Here is a 17,695-nt window from a genome sequence, read left to right as displayed (position 1 = left end):
ATATCTGACCTGCAGTGCATTCCCATCAGGCTACAATCTTTGCTAGTAGGATAATCTCTATGCTAATATGTAAAGTGTAAATGTGTTTAAATGTGTATTTAAATGGGCTACTTCTAGTTGGTGCGTGGACCGTATTCTCCTTGTGAACCGCACGGACCTGGTTTTGAATCTGATCCCCGCATCCTTGTACCTCTCTCTCTGCCCATTTAGTTTGCTGTCTCTCCACACTGACCTATCTGACACAAAGTATAAAATGCTAAATAGATGTGCTAAAATCCGATAACAATTAATGGCACTCCTTTTGAATCCTGTTTCATCATCCTCCATGTTTGAAAGCCCTATCTGTCCCAGCCAATTTGTGAGAGAAGAGAGAGAGGTCCGCCAAGTCCTCTTCCTCATGAACAGACAATCATTTCATCTGATAATTCAAGGAAAAGTTTGCTGCGTACGTCGCGAGTTGTACCATTGCCAAATTTATGTTTACACACGTGCACACACACAGTGTTACAGATGAATGAGTGCCGGAGCGCGCAGTAGGAGAGCGGTAATAAATAAAAAGTGCTCGGGGGTGCCCGGTGCCACACACAGTTAGTGCACAGACCATATGTTCCTTGTGAGCACGAGGACCCAAATTCAAATATGACCTCCGTCTTGTCTCATATGTTTCTCCTCTCTCTTTCTCTCTACCCTTGGTTTCCTGTCTCACTAAACTCTCCCATCATGAAATAAATCTTAAAAGAATTGTAAGAAGTGCTCCTCGTTTAATTGTAGAAAAAAAAACACCAAAATGAGTGGAGAAGACTTCTGCAGTAGCCCAGGTTCACATAAAGAAAAAGAAGAAAATGTTAACCCGAGATAAAAGTCTAGAGTGCCACCATTTTCACCCATCAGCTGGTTATTTTCTACATAGTATAGAGCAGGGGTCTTCAACGTTTTCAGGCCAAGGACCCCTTAGTTAAGAAAGAGGTGAAGCAGGGACCCCCACAACCTGTACATAGATTCGATATCGTTTCATTGTTTGACAGCTCAATCATCAGTGTATTTTGGATTCATGTCAATTTGTGTTTTCAGATATTTAACCACTTGAACCGTCAATACTTAATAAATGTGACCTTTCACTCTGTCACACTTAGCTCTTTGCCGAAAATAGCCGATCTAGCTTGTAGATCTGCTATTTTTGGCTAAAGTTCTCAGAATATGACGCTAGGGTTCAAGTGGTTCATATAAAAAAGGAGAAAAAAGTTTCTATCACTCAAAGATTTGGAGGACCCCCTGTAGTAACTCTGAGGACCCCTTAGGGGTCCCGGACCCCCTGTTGAAGACCCCTGGTATAGAGTGTAGCTTAGCACCCACAGCCAAGAAGGCAGTTAGAGGATGCAGCTTCTTGGTTCATATTTTGTGTGCTGGATATACACAAACCTTTACAGATACTGTAATTCCAAACATTGCCACCTTTGTTGCCTGAATCTGCAGGCATAAGAAACTTGCTGTTGTTTATCTTGTCACTGTCAGCTGTCATTTTCACATCAACATCTCTCCCTCTGCAATGCTGGCACCAGGGAGGCGCTCCTCACATTTTGAAAACCCCCTGTGCTAGAGTAAACCGAATTATTTCCAAGCAAACTCTGTACATTATTCAACTAAAACCTAGAGCGACATGGGAGTCCCAACGTTTTAAACTTTCTTAAAGGCTTGCACATAATCTAATCAAAGTTTAATTACCCATTCTCTTCTCTTCCGCAGGAGATATACCAAAAACCCCTGAAGGGTTTTGTTCTACCTCTTCTGCAGTTTCCTTTTCTATGGTTCCGCTGTCTTTGTAATAGATTTTTGCTGGAAATGGGCTAAACTTTGAATTAAAACTACATTTTACATCAGCAAAACCAATTTGTTAACAACAAGCTGTTTCCAATTTGGAAAGCTAACCACGGTTATGTGAAAACATTGCTGAATAGGGCATCGCAGTGGGTGTGATTCTGTGAAAAGAAAAAGATAATCGCTAAACAAAGGGTATTTATTAAATGTAGTATATCATATAATTAGATATTCAATTACTATTATTATTATTTGCGTACCGGTATTTATTTTTCACAGAATCAAAGGTTTTATTGTTATGATTCACCAGGATCCTGGATGGCTTGATTCTAGACTTGATAATAATTGATATAAATGTTTTGTAAAAGTCTATGGGGAAAATGAATGAGAGATTTTTTTAGTGGCGCCCGCAAACCACACACACCCTATAGCCCGAAAGGAGTCTTTTTTTCTTTTCTTTTCTTTTTTCTTTTTGCATCAATGCTATGCCTGGCCACTAGGGTTATCATTACACAATTGCTCTTCAGGAAAGCCAGATGCCGGTTCATAAGCTCCGCTCCATTGTATTTCCATAATGGACACGCGCCCACAGATCATGTCTCTAATCTTCATTAGCTCTATCGCAGTCTTTGTTGATGGGCAGCTTGGATAAGACTGCACGCAGGGGTTGACCTCTCATAATCCCAGTCAAAACCAAGAGCTGCTGTTCCTCCACAGAGCTCTGCATGTCTACCCACCCTGCACGAGGCAGGTGACAACGATGCTGTGACCTTGGTTAACTGTCTATTAGAGTCTATTTAAACCCGTCCCTCTGTCTGCTTGTGTAAATGTCTTAAGTACATCAGCTTGTCCTTTGCCTGTTAGCATAATGCCTTAAATACCTTGACCGTCCTAAACGCTGTAAGGCCTTGCTGTAGTGATGTTTTGTTGACTTGAAACAAAATGCACCATAAACATTAACGTTGTACTCAGGCAAAAGAAAGTTAATTGGCAAACAAAGAACCAAATGTAGTTTAATCCATTCTCTCTCTTGCTCTGGTAACAAACCATTGTCCTCCCAGTCAGGTGCATTGCCCTTATCCCATTTACCTGTCTCACATTATAATAATACTTGAGTGAAGTATGCTTCTAGTGGCCCCCAAAAGGCAATAACACGAAACGAATACAATGAACAAATTAATTAAAGCCATGATTATTAGATTAGTTTGTCAACCACAAGCTATCCCAAACCCTCCACACACATAATCCTTCTGTAGACTACAGACCATAGTAAAGCTGTCCTCATTTGACCCTGTGTTTGCAGTTCTTTGTTCCGTACTCCATTGAGCGGCGTAGCGACTGCCAAGTGGATAGATAGACACTGTGTTGTGGCTGTGAATGGGCCTTTGACTCCCAGTCAGACCAGAGTGGACTATTGATGCCCTTGTATTGTGTTGTTTCTTTGCATCTCTAGCTGGTTCATCGCCCTCTTCCTTCACGCTGCCTAAAGCCAATACGCTCAGTACATCCATCCCTACTAACGCCTACTATCCAGGTGAGCACACGGCTTCAACTGAGAGCCGCCGCACGCTTCTGTTCACGTCTATTCAACTTCAATCATGTTAATTGCCAGGGTTCAATTTGTAAAAACAGAGTGGTTGGGGGGGGGGCATGCGTCACTTCACGACACCTTGTAAGCTTTGACATCTGCTATTTTAGCTACTTTTACATTATTATTATCATTTTTATCTTGTCAAATCTTGACAAAATTGCCCAACATAAGGGCACCATGGTTAATGCGAGTAACATGCATTTTTAAGTCAAAGTAAATTGTTCAAATTGTTGATATGATCAAACATAAATATCAAACATATCAGACCGTCTACATATCCCAAAAGATAATGCATTAAAGGAGACATCCAGACCAAAACACATATAGGGTTAAATCTGCCTTTTATCATACCCCTTCATACCTGCTTTAGTCGATTTTTTTTCATAGCTGCCCCTGTTGCTAGATTTCGGCTGCCCCTGTTGCTAGATTTCGCAGGCTCTCTCATAACTAACAGTGGATTGTCCTTAGGCTAGTGCGGTCATTTCTTGAGCTTCAAAGTTAGTCTTTTTTTATTGGATTGTGTTTACACAACGTCCTGAGACGAACCACACCGCTGTTTTGACCTCACAGGCACCCTTACTTGTCAAACGGCTTCTGCTCTGCACCAGAGCAGGGAGAGGAGAGGCTAGAAAGGGAGGGAGGGAGGGGTCTGTTTGACAAGTAAGGTTGCCTGTGAGGTCAAAACAGCGGTGTGGTTCGTCTCAGGATGTTCCAATAAAAAAATACTAACTTTGAAACTCAAGAAATGACCGCACTAGCCTAAGGACAATCCACTGTGTTAGTTATGAGAGAGCCCGCGAAATCTAGCAACAGGGGCAGCCGAAATCTAGCAACAGGGGCAGCTATGAAAAAAATCGACTAAAGCAGGTATGAAGGGGTATGATAAAAGGCAGATTTAACCCTATATGTGTTTTGGTCTGGATGTCTCCATGTGTTTGTTTTTGTTTATTCTATAAAATCATCAAATCATTGTTTTGTTGCTTTAAGTCACCAAAGGGAAAGAAAAAAACTAATCCCAAGTAATTTAAGGTGTTTGGATGTGGTTATTTGCATATTTAATTCAGATATATCCTTAAGTTATTGATTACATCTATTAATATCTATGGTCTATTCAATTAGCTTCTGCAAAATAACCATCTATTTCAGTCCAGTAGGCTACTGTTGTTTCTGTTGACATTGTGAGCAGTTTTGATGTTTTCTGTTTCATACTTACATTGATTCATTTTGTTTCTATGATTGAATGTATTGAGAAAGCCTTTGAGCGTCTAGACGTCTAGACTGTTTTCTGCAAAGGGACAATGAATGATTAAGATTTATTTTAGTTTTTTTTTATATCTGCTATTCAGTGACTTTTTTTGGTTAATTGTTTTTCTTCAATGTTCAACCTTTTTTGTATGGGATGGCCCTCTGGTCTGACCTTTTGAAGCAGGACAGAAAGTACTAACCCATTGCTTTTTTACTGTTGTTGTGTTGTCTCATTTGATAAGGTGAACTTTTACTCTGTTGGTTTCTTCCATTTATTGCGATTCTCTTTCCTCCTCCAACCTCTGCACTTGTTGTGGGGATGTCTAAAGCAGATCCCTTTGTGCCAACCGCTATTTTAGGTGAGAGAAATATATATATTTTTTTTCCCCCCCCCCCATTCCTGTTGATGATTTATTCTGTGTCAGCGCTCTATAAAACATGTACATGTGTGTGTAGAATTCACCAGACGTTAATATTTAAGAGCTTTATGAGGACAAACAAACACAGACTGCTTCCCATTTTTGGTTTGATTGGCCATTTTTATTCATTTTGTTTGTTTTGTTTTTACTGAAGACGGCTTTCTCACCTTCATACCTGCCTGCTGCTTCTCCTCTTCCCCCCCTCCCTCCCCCCAGCCCCATTCAACCCCCCCCCCCCCCTCCCCTGTCAAACGAGGGGGGGGCTCCCCCCCTCCCCCCTCTCCCGGGCTGAGGCTGGCTTCACTCCATCCCATCCGCATTGCGTGTCGTGCGTGTGATGTCACATTATGTGTTTGACCTCTCATATGCATGGACAGACATGTGGACTGGATGTGGCGGGGGGGAGGGGGGGGGGGGGGTTGGGGGGGTCTAGTAGGGAGGGGGTTGGGGGGGGCTTGGGGTACAGCTATAAAGTCTGCAAAGACAAATCAACCAACAGCAAACAGTGAGGGAGAGAGAGAGAGAGAGGGCATGGAGGATGGGAAGAGGGGGAGAGAGAGAGAGAGAGAGGGGGGGGGGGGAGGATGGATGGATAGAAAATGCACTCTCTCAGGTCCCACTCTCCCAAAACATTCCGAAAACGGATGGGTTCGTTCCGTGTTTATATAACACGTAAAGTCTGGCATTAGCTGTGCTGCCCCCCCCTCCCCCTAACTCCCACCCCCACCCCCCACCTTCCTACCTCCCTCCTTCTCACTACACATTTAACCCCCCACCCTCCCAACCCCTCCAAAATAACAACCTTTTCTATTATTCTTTTTAATGTCTCTCTCTCCCTGCCTTTCGGCTAGCTGCTAGTGACCTACTTGTTTTTGTTTTTTTGTTGTGTTCTTTTCTTTATTTTTCCTTTTTTTTTTTTTTTACCCCCCCACACAGTGTTTTTATCCATCCTGTTCAGTGATAAAGTAGAATAACGAAGAGCATTTTGTTTCTGCGTTAATTACTTACTGGAATTTTGTTGAATATGCAGAAGCAACACAAAAGTACTAGCTCATAGTGCAAGACACCCAGGAACACATCTCGCTAATAAGTGGGACTCGCTAACAAGTGAGACTCGAGGGCCAACACGCGACGTAAACAACGACGAGCGCCACCAAAAAGCACAGCGGCAGTGTTTCTCAGCATATGACTCCCTATTAAGCATTGTTTCTTTCTTTCCGTCGTTGGGAGTGCAACATTAGGCGGCAGCTTTCATCATCACCTCTTGTGACAGCTGCTTATGTTGGTTCCAGATGTAATGAAGCGCGGAACAATTAACGCGAGAATTAAGGCAGCCAGAAAAGGTTAGGAGCTTTCGGTTGTGACATATTTAGTCACAGCGAGGGTTGTCTCATCAGTCTGAGGTGAACGATCACAACTGATTGCATCAGACAGGAATCGGGATACAACATGTTTATTTTTCCCCCTCCTCCTTTTATACACAGTATTGTTTCAGAAGAAACAAGCAGCACCACTTTGCACGCACGCGGCACATTGATCTAATGATTATGGCGACCTGGCTGGCATCACATGTAGTGATGCATTGTAAGCTTGTAGATTAGGCTATTTTTGGCTAAGATATTTAGTGTGGAGAGGGAAGAAGTATATCGTCATTGTCGGGTGGAAATCTTGTATGTCCAAAACCGTTTCTTTGTATTTATGATTTTAAAAGTGATTTAAGCGGTGCGAGGCGTTGTGTGATTGTAGATCGGCTTGTAGCTTGTAGATCGGCTTGCGCGACCGCCTTGTATGATGAAGCAGGGCTTTACTTTACGAAAAAACATACACATTTGAAACTTGGAGATACAAGGTTTCTGCCTGACAGTGACGATATAGGGTTCAAATGGTGGTTTACGGCTTTGTTCCAAATTTTGGTCGGCATTCTTGTCATCGTTTAACTCCCTCCCGTCGAAATCCATGACTTTATTGTTCTTTATTTATTCTTTTCCCTTTGTCTTGCACTGTTGAAATTGCCCCCATCCATCCAGTCAACATGGCCCTGTCCCCTCTCCCCACCCGACCAAGGCTTCCTACCGAGACACTCTGAAGTTAGAAAAAGGCATGTGATCTTGCCCTGTAGCCTAGCTCTCTAAACCGTAACAAGGTTCTCGTTGCTGTTATGTTGCTTATCCCCTCTCTCCTCTCTTCTTCTCCTCCTCTTCTCTCTCTCTCTCCCTCTCTCTCTCTCTCTCTCCCTCCCTCTTTCTCGTCTCTTCACACACTTATCCTCTAATGTCTCTGCTATCTAAAAAGTGCCCATTAATGGTAAGTCTCTCCCCCCTGAGTGGGCCCTGGGTTTGGGGTGGGGGGGGGGGAGGAAGGAGGTGGTGTTTTATTTTGTGAGGCCATGCTCTTGACATGGACACATCATGACATGTGTATTTGCATGGCCCAGTGGACGTTTGGTTCATGCATCTCATCACCACCCTCCATGCCGTGCCCCGTGCACCCAAAGCCATTAGCTTTAGCATGATCACATGTGTACACATAACGCACCCTGACACACACACACACACACGTGCGCGGTACCCCGGCCCTTTTCCATCGCAGCATCACCCCACGCATTTTCTCTCTCTCTCTCTCTCTCTCTCTCTCTCTCTCTCTCTGTCCTCCGATCTCCGCTTACCCCCTACCGAGTTGAGTTTTAGATCCCCCTCCCCCCATCCCGACCCCCCCTTTATCAGATATAATTTCATTAACAGCGGATGTTGGGGGGGAAAGGGGAGAGGAGGAGGAGGAGGAGGAGGGAGAAGGGGTAGGAGTGGGGGGGGGGGGGGGGGTGTTATGAACCCACGCTGTGTCTGTATGATGCTTCAGACGATGCCTGCTGCGACATGCTCACTGTGGCCCGCTGCTGCCCCTCTCTCTCCCTCCTCTCTCCCCCCCCCCCCCACCCCCCCTACTGCCCCCCCCCCCCCCCCCCCCCCCCCCCTACCACATTCCCTCCTCTTCCTCCATGTTTCTGGACACCTGCTATCATCATCTGTTTTGGTGACCCCGCCCCACCACCCCCCCCCCCGCCCCACAGTACCTGTTGCCTCATCTCTGCTACTGACTTATTGGATGACAGTATGAGAGAGCCGGAACTGACTGTTTTTTAAGCCCATTTCCACTGTAGGGCCGACCAAAACTAGAACCAGAACTTTCCAGAACCAAGAACCTTCAGGAACCTGTGAAGTTCCGGGACCAAGTTTCTGCTTTTGTTTCCATATAACCAGACCTAACCGGGAAGGTCAAGAATTGAGAGCAGCAACGCTGCTGGCCCCGCCTATAGGTTCCCAGAACTCAAGTTTAGTTCTACCTCAGGAGCAGGACCTAAAAAAGGTTCCTGGAACCTTGTCTGAAACCAGGCCGTGCGCAATGGAAACAAAACCAGAACCAAAAGATTTGGTTCAGGTTCTGGAAAGTTCTGGTTCCTCCTTGCAGTGGAAAAGGGCCTTTTGTGTTTACTGTTCACTCAATATGACGTTGCTGTCGGGCAGAAACCTCTCGTCTCCCGTTCTAACCGCTTCGTGTTTTTGATCCGTAAATCAGCTCCCGCTACTTGATCATGTTGCTACAGCATGACACCAAGTAAAACCAATGAAGAGTTGATGAAGAGCTGGTATATATAGGCTCGAAACGTTACCACAAGTGAATCTTATGCTTTGGGGAGCAGCAAATTGGTGTGTGGACTCTTGTTTCTTACCTGTAAACTATTTATTAGTCCAGCACACAGCCTATTATGGGCCTCGGATGTGCTGTTTTTCAGTCTCTAGATTAACAGCGTGATACCAAAGCATCAAAAGTAAGCAGATCTGCCTGGTGGCCTACTGGTCTAGGCGCATACCACTTAGGCATTGACACATAGACAGGATGCCTGGCGGCGTCACCAGTTCGATTCTCGATCCGGACGACGTTTGCCGCGTGTCCACCCCCCATTTCCTGTCAGTCTACTGTGCTGTCAATAAAAGCCCTAAAACAAATCTTAAAAAAAAGCTAGTTTTGAGATTGTAGATCTGCTACTTTTGCTATTTATTTATTTTTATCCAGAAAAGTAACGGTTTTGGACATAATGAGGTTTCCACCCTAACAGAGACGATATACTCTATCACCTCACACAGTCAAACTCGGGGTGTTCTTTTAAACTCTTGAGAGCAAAATAGATTGTGGACCATTTAAGGGACCACGAGGGCCCATATTTACGCCCCGGGTTTTACTGTGTGACAAAAAAAAAAAAACCCAAATAACAGTAAACCTGTTTTACAGCATCTTCATGTACATTTTGTGAGCACTTTCTCTATACCATTTATCACGGTCGCACACACACACACACACACACACACACACACACACACACACACACACACACACACACACACGACACACACACACATGCACACGCACCACACACACAAACGCACACAGTCGCTACTTACCACTCATAGTGCAATTTTATTTCGTAGGAGCTGAGGTCATATTAAACTGTAGTCAGAGCAATAGCTGTGCTTTACTACTCCACGGTACTGGCTCGTCTTTTTTTGTCCGCCTGGGGAAAAAAGTAGCTGGTACCTTTGTCACAGTTCCAAGTACTGTATGAGCTTAGGTGCTACCAAAAGGTGAGATTAAAAGACAGACTTCCCTATGGCTGCATGGAAGCCCCCACAAACTTTTTTAAACTAGCTGTCGTCATTAAGAAATGACTGAATCAGGGCAGGAATTTCAGGGAGGACATGATCGTCATGGCCGTCGTTGCCCTCAGTTTGGCCTTGTGCCCCTCAAAGAAATGGCATGACCTGAGACCACAGTGGCCTTAATGCCCCAGATGACTGAAACCACTTTCTCCTCTCTCTCTTTCTTGTTATTATGTAGACACCAGTGTCTCTTTCCTGTAATGTAGACACCAGTGTCTTTTGTTAAGATTCTGAATTCTTAATTCTAGAGTCTCCATCTTTAAACAGTAACTATGATTGGTGCAGGGCTGAGCTTTCTTTTGTCTTCTTTTTTTCACTGCATATATCGATAACTTAACCCTTAAATTCAATTAATTCTTTCAAAGTATTACAATCTTGTTTTATTTAATGGCCTTCCTGCTCTAGCATTTGGCCTTTGTGCCCTCAAGAATGAACAACACCAAAGGCCAAGTGGCCTTGCCCCTAAAATGATGAAATTCCAGCCTGGACTGAATATTGAATGAGCAACTGCATGGCCTATTTCTCACCTAAGGTGTTGTCCGATGTTAGAACAGAGATTGTTTCCATACAAATTGTTCATTTAGCACTATGCTACACTGAGGGCTTGTGGACGTTGCCATGGTGACCAGCATACGCTGAAGGGTTACTACTTGGAGTGGAAAACCCAAGTACCTGGCTGGTACCAAAAGCCAAGTTGAGCCAGTGCCATGAAGTGTAAAAGCGACATAGGAAAGTCTGCAAGATGCTAGTGGTCTGCTGCAGTCCTAGAACAAATGTTCTCCAGCCACACACACACACATACACGTGCGCGCACATGCACGCGCACACATTGCGACAGATGGACCTAAACCTTCCACCACATTTTATCATCCACTTACTCAATGATGTTGTGTTGTTGTGGCCATCCATAATGCAAACAGATTACCAGTGAAGAGTTTGTTCAGTGCCTCAGTCTGGTTGGGTGACATAATGCTTCACACCATGCGGGAAACACACGCCATCTGTTGATGTAAAGTTATGTCAAACCGTAAAGTGATAAACGACTACACGGAATGAGCAGAATGCCATTTGAGGAAAACCTGGATCACACGAATGGACGAATTCTTCCTTGTTGCGACGCACAAGTGGCAACGCACTCAGAGAAGCCAAAAAGGCCAAAAAGGCCATCGCTCCATTCTCGTCCGGTTTTCAGTACGTAAGACATGTGTAATTGAGATGCCAAAATACATTAAGATGGCCGTCAAACATACGCGTCAGCCGTCAGGATACATTTTCCCCGCTGCAAGCATTATGTCCCCTCACCTGACACTGACACACACACACAAGCACACACACACACACACACACACACACACACACACACACACACACACACACACACACACACACACACACACACACACACACATTGAAAGCTCATACATTTTTCCATAGAAAATATTTATATTAATTATTTTAATGCTGGATTCAAGCCATGCAGGCTCCTGCTGATTCATGACCATAAAACATTTGATTGATTTTCTTTTTTTTATATAATTTTTTTTAAATATAAAATGTATATATATATATATATATATATATATATATATATATATTTAATTATATGCTATACTAATAAATATCATTTGTTTTACAAATATTCTTTTTCACAGAATCAAATGTTGTATGGTATGGTTTCTCGGAAATCGCTATGGGAAAAACGAAAGGGCTTTCAATTGTGAACCACAAAATGGCCGCCACTGCTATGCCCTCTATAGACCGATTTCCTGGCCTGCTCCCCTGTAGAGAGCGCCGCCGGCCCGCCTTGGTGGAGTAGACGTTTACACCGCGGCAATGGCGCGACGCTCTGTACAGAAAAGCACTCAGGAAATCGGTCCACAGTATTGCACTGATGAAGAATCGGACCGGGGCCATCAGTAAGTTCCTCTGCATTAACGCTGACCTGCTTCCGTCCTTCTCCCCCATCCCCCCATCCCCCCTCCCCCCATCCCCCCTCCCCCCCATCCCGGCCCCGTCCTCCGTGTGTTTTGTTGTCCCCGCCTAACAGCAGACGAAAGCCAGACCAACATGAGCAGCGTCAGCGACACCAGCAGCCTGGTGCAGTCGCACACGTCGCACTCGCTGAGGAAGCGCGTGGACGCCGTGGACCCGGTGCCCTACCAGACGGGCCAGCTGCACCCCGCTATCCGCGTGGCCGACCTGCTGCAGCACATCACCCAGATGAAGTGCTCCGAGGGCTACGGCTTCAAGGAGGAGTACGAGGTAGTACGAGTACGAGACACACACACACACACACACACACACACACACACACACACACACACACACACACACATAGACAATGCGCACACACTAGGGATGGGACTGTAAGCGATATTATCGTTTATCATGATAAAAAAACACTCATGATAATCGTATCCAGACACACACACACACACACACACACATAGACCAGGGTTTCCCAAACTTTTTTGTCACAGGGCACCCCATAAGTATTTTTTTTTATCCGAGGCACCCCTACATTATAATTTCCTCTCCCAGCACCTTACATTTATAGCATATCATCGTTGTCGGGTGGAAACCTTGTATGTCCAAAACCGTTCGTTTTGTATTTATCATCTATAAAATGTACTAAACTAGTGAAAACAGCAGATCTACAAGCACAGATCGGCTGTTTTCACTAGTTTTGTGCGACAGAGGTTTCCGCCTGACAGTGACGATATTTTAGTGATTATGTTGCGAGGAAAACGTTGAGATAATAGCCATTTTGGTTAGAACTAACTGAAAATTACTTTGTACTTCAAGTTTCAAATTATATTAAATATTTCTTCAAGTGTCCAAATAAATAAATTCTAAATATTATCAAATGATCTCACGGCACCCCTGGACTGATGTCACGGCACTCCAGGGTGCCCTGTCACCCACTTTGAAAACCCCTGACATAGACAATGCGCACACACTAGGGATGGGACGATAAGCGATATTATCGTTTATCATGATAAAAAAACACTCATGATAATCGTATTGTGGAGTTTTAATCTATTGTGATATCGTCCTCCGTCATGCACTAGGATCAATTCACATTTTGGTGGGAAAATACTCACATTTTTGTCTTAAAGAGGTGGTGCCATAGTTGTGTACTATTTCTGTTTTGTATGTGTCTATGGAGTTAAGATTACTCTAATAGACCACCAGGTGGGATTATATTGTGTGAATTTGCCTTCACTGTGTATTTTTGGTTTCTTCCTGAAAGTCAAAAGGCTCGATCTAAACATACTGATTTAATAACATCATAAAATCATCCCCTCCCCTTTTACCATACACCCAACACTGTGGGTGTGGCTAACTTCACCTGGGTCACCACCCACCTGGCATACTTAATGAACTGGTGGGTGTGGCCACTTAAAAACATAAATATAACTCTTTCTGTACACTTTTTGGGGAAAAGAATCTTCCTCATAGTATAATAAAAAATACCTAAAAAAAATCATGGCACCCCCCTTAAAAACATGATCATCAGGTTTTTATGATTATACTAGGAGGAAGATTTTTATTTTTTATTTACATCATTAACACTTGAGATGTCATTATTGTTGTATTTATTTGGCTTTAGAGTGCCACCATTCACCTGCACTTTATTTTGAAGAGCCCTGGAAGCCACAATCGTGTCCATGTTTGCCGAAATGGGGACTGCCCATAAGTCCGAAGGTTCATTAGTCCGAAGGTTCATTAGTCCGAATTTAGTTAGGGTTACTGAGGTTAAGGTTACGGTTAGTGTTAGAGTTAGGCATATTATTCTTAACAAATTCGGACTAATAGTTTTCACACGAAAAAATCATTCTAACCGCGGCTGACCGTGTCGCAGTGAAAAAAAGTGGTTCTCACGATCGAAGTGTTTTTGGAAGTAGATTCCGAGATAAAGCTGTTTCTTTGCATCAGCAATGATTAGGAGCCTATGGAGATTCCACGCTTCCTGATGCTGGCGGGTAACACGTCCCTGGACGAGATAGCAGGGCCGTGGTGTCGCACCGCGGGATTCGTATCACGTTCCTGGATGTGCGTGGCATCGGAAGTGTTTAAGTATACCTGGTTTTGGGCCTTTTGACTTTGAGCTTTCAGGAAGAAACCAATAATACACAGGGAAGACATAGTTGCATATTATGACCACACCCGGGGTTCTATTAGAGTAATGTGAACTCCATAGACGCAGTATACAATACAGATAAAGTACAAAACTATGGCACCACCTCTTTAAGTAAAAGTAAGAAATACTCCAGTAAAGTAAAGAATACGTCAAAATTGTACTTGAGTACAGTACTTTCTCACCACTTTCCACCATTGCACACTAGGGATGGGACGATATGAAAATGTCATAGCACGATTATTGTGACAAAAGAAATCGCGATTTACGATATTATCGCAATAATCAAAATCCATTACCCTGGGGCGAAACATTTGCCAAAAAATAGCAGATCTACAAGCTCACAACGCGTCGACGCGACGCGTTGTGAGCTTGTAGATCAGCAGAAAAAAAACTGTATCAAGAACGAGCTTGTAAATCGCCAATTTCTTGGCAAAGAGATTTGTGTGAAAAAAACGTATCAAGTACGTATATTATAAGTACCTTTTACCAATTAGAGAGGGTTTAAGTGGTACCGGATCTGCAGCTCGGCAAATAAAAGGTGAATTGATCCCAGTGCATGACGGAGGACGATATCACGATAAATTAAATCTCCACGATACGACTATCGTGAGTGTTTTTTATCGCGATAAACGATAACATCGCGTACCGTGCCATCCCTATTGCACACACACTTACAACCACCACGCCTGAGCTCGCCTCCTCTTTCTCGCGCCTGCCCACCAACCACCCGTCCCCTGTCCCCTGTCCCCCGTCCCCTGTCCCCTGTCCCCTGTCCCCTGTCCCCGTCCCCTGTCCCCCGTCCCCTGTCCCCCGTCCCCTGTCCCCTGTCCCCTGTCCCCGTCCCCTGTCCCCCGTCCCCTGTCCCCTGTCCCCTGTCCCCGTCCCCTGTCCCCCGTCCCCTGTCCCCGTCCCCTGTCCCCCGTCCCCTGTCCCCCCGTCCCCTGTCCCCTGTCCCCTGTCCCCCGTCCCCTGTCCCCCGTCCCCCGTCCCCCGTCCCCCGTCCCCTGTCCCCCGTCCCCTGTCCCCTGTCCCCTGTCCCCCGTCCCCTGTCCCCTGTCCCCCGTCCCCCGTCCCCTGTCCCCTGTCCCCCGTCCCCCGTCCCCCGTCCCCGACTGACGCTACAGATTGGGAAGCACGCAAATAAAGCCTGGCTTCAGATCTGTAGACTGCTCCAAGGAGGACATGCTCTGCTGTCTGCATTGGACACGTTTCAGTCCAAAACTAGACTTCATCTGTGTGTCTCACTGTCTCTCTGTGTTTCTCCTTCTCTCTCTCTCTCTCTCTCTTAGATATCAATCTTTATCAATGTCTTGATGTCCTTCGCTTGCTGTATATTTCTTCATTTTCCTCTCTCTCTCTCTCTCTCTCTCTCTCTCTCTCTCTCTCTCTCTCTCTCCGTCTAGCTGTCCCAGGTTTTCTGCATGCATCTTTGTCTTCCTCTATCTCTCTGGATGCCCCCCTCCCCCCCTCCTCTCGGCCTCTCCCACCCTTGCTTGGTTCAGCACCGCTAGAACTCTAGCTGTTCTTTCCCAGATGCACTTTTATGATGAATTGTTAATGTACCCTGTCTCACTGTGTTTACGCCGTGATTCCTTTTGTTCATCTGTTCCTCGTTGTTGTTCATAGCAATTGTGCATTTGCAGTCACGCCGTTGTGTGTGTGTGTGTGTGTGTGTGTGTGTGTGTGTGTGTGTGTGTGTGTGTGTGTGTGTGTGTGTGTGTGTGTGTGTGCGTGCGCGTGTGCGTGTGTACATTAGTGCGTGCATGTGTGTGTGTGTGTGTGTGTGTGTGCGTGTGTGTGTGTGTGTGCGTGCGCGTGTGTGTGTGTGTGTGTGTGTGTGTGTGTGTGTGTGTGTTGTGTGTGTGTGTGTGTGTGTGTGTGTGTGTGTGTGGTGTGTTTCTCCCTCAGAGATGTATTAAGTATACAGTAGAGCCATATGCTGACGTTTAAATGCATCAGCTTAAAAAGTAAGAGCAGGAAAAGACAACAGCAACAACAACAAAAAAAAACAGCTAAGTGTGAAAAGCGTCTGGCAGTGTGTTACTCCTGTCCCCTCCTATTTCATCACAATCAGGTGTGATTAGGTCCATGCCGGTGCCTTCCCGCTGCTCTTAAGGAGACTGTTGTCACACAGCGAAGCCCCTAATGTGACACCGCGGCTCTCGCTGCTGACACCCAAACAAAAGAGAGTTTGACTCGGCCCGAGCATCGCTCTCATTTTCTCTCATTAGGGCAAGCGGCTGGCAGGGCTTGGCTGCACTCCAACCATCTCTCAGTACCCGGCACCGCCCAGCCAGCCTGCTAGCCTGCCAGTCAGCCAGCCAGGCAGTCTGGCTGCCAGTGGTCCTGTTAGCCAGCGCTAGTGGTCATATGGTGTTAGCCCTGTACTACCACACTCACCCCTGCAGCGCCTTACAATCATCTCACCCAGATGTCACATTAAACACACTGGCACATTAAACACTACGGTGCTTTGTAAGTCCTCTTTTTTTCCCCACTCTCTTCTCTCTCTCGTCCATTTCTTTCTCATTCCCCCATCACCGTTTTCCTTTTTATTGGCGTTCCCTCCTCTCCGCTCAGTTCTCTCACTGTACCTCGCGTTACATACAACGCACTTTGCCCTTCGCCCTCAACTCCGTCCGTACCCATTTGTGTGTGTGTGTGTGTGTGTGTGTGTGTGTGTGTGTGTGTGTGTGTGTGTGTGTGTGTGTGTGTGTGTGTGTGTGTGTGCGTGCGCGTGTTCGCACCGTGTTTATCAGTAATTAACTCTCTGTTTCCTCTTCACGACTGAAGAGAGGGACATTAAATGACGTAGCCTAACGCAGCCTCCGGTGGCTGCCTGCAGCAGCTGAACGTGCAGCGGTACCTGGGTGCTTCGGTCTGCCCTCAGGGCCTCATTTATTATGGAAAATGGTGTTCTGGGCCTGCGTGGCAGCCGCTGCACACATGCAGAGCGGGCGGTCACAAAAACACAGAGGCCCCCACTGTCTGTCTCTGTCTCTCTTTCTCTGTCTCGCTCTGTCTCTGCCTGTCTCTCTCTTTCTCTCAGTGTGTAAAGTAACTAAGTACATTTACTTAAGTACGGTACTTAAGTACATTTTTTAGTTATTTGCACTTTACTTGAGTAATTCCAATTTCCAATACTTTTACTTCTACTCCACTACAGTACATCTCGGATCCAAATATTGTACTTTTACTCCACTACATTTATTTCAAAACGTTAGTTACTTTGTAGATTTGGATTATTATTACAAAACATACATTAACTAGTTCAGCTGTAGCCTACATACATTTTGGCCATTTGAAAATAGCCGATCTACAAGCTCACAATGCGTGGCATCGCGACACATTGTGAGCTTGTAGATCTGCTATTTTCAAATATTTCAAATATTTCAATACTGCCGATCTACAAGCACACAACACCTCGCACTCACGGTGCGAGGCGTTGTGTGCTTGTAGATCTGCTGTTTTCACTACTTTTGTGCGACGGCCTTGTATGATTTGCGAAAGAACGTACAAATTTGGAGATACGAGATTCCACCCGACAACGACAATATACTAGTGTTGTTGCTGCTCTTATACCACCATTATTACTGGGGTGGTGGGGGCCAGACAGTAGCCTCCCCCGCGGGCCGCAAATGGCCCGCGGGCCGCCTATTGGGGAACCCTGGAGTACATCTACATTGCAGATACTTTCACTTAAGTAAAGAATGTGAGTACTTTTTCCACCACTGCTTTCTCTCTGTCTCTGTGTCCTCCTACCCATGCT

At 45.3% G+C, this 17,695-nt stretch overlaps 1 protein-coding gene across 8 annotated transcripts in view; it reads left to right on the top strand.

Annotated features, from left to right (window-relative positions):
* The window catches only part of LOC308284704 (receptor-type tyrosine-protein phosphatase mu), a 337,583-nt gene that overhangs the window by 235,457 nt on the left and 84,431 nt on the right, over positions 1-17,695 (top strand). For 5 of the 8 annotated variants that reach the window (XM_080725419.1, XM_080725418.1, XM_080725417.1 and 2 more), the window contains 3 exons: positions 3,269-3,349; positions 4,984-5,010; positions 11,830-12,053. In XM_080725419.1, coding sequence (XP_080581545.1) covers positions 3,269-3,349; positions 4,984-5,010; positions 11,830-12,053 — 332 coding nt within the window. The remainder of the gene's footprint in view (positions 1-3,268; positions 3,350-4,983; positions 5,011-11,829; positions 12,054-17,695) is intronic. The other 3 variants (XM_080725420.1, XM_080725421.1, XM_080725415.1) reach the window with 1 other exon arrangement.

The sequence above is a fragment of the Nannobrachium achirus genome (assembly GCF_963921795.1).
Source record: "Nannobrachium achirus genome assembly, chromosome: 5".
NCBI classification, from domain to species: Eukaryota; Metazoa; Chordata; class Actinopteri; order Myctophiformes; family Myctophidae; genus Nannobrachium; species Nannobrachium achirus.
This window is presented reverse-complemented; position numbering and strand designations above follow the sequence as displayed.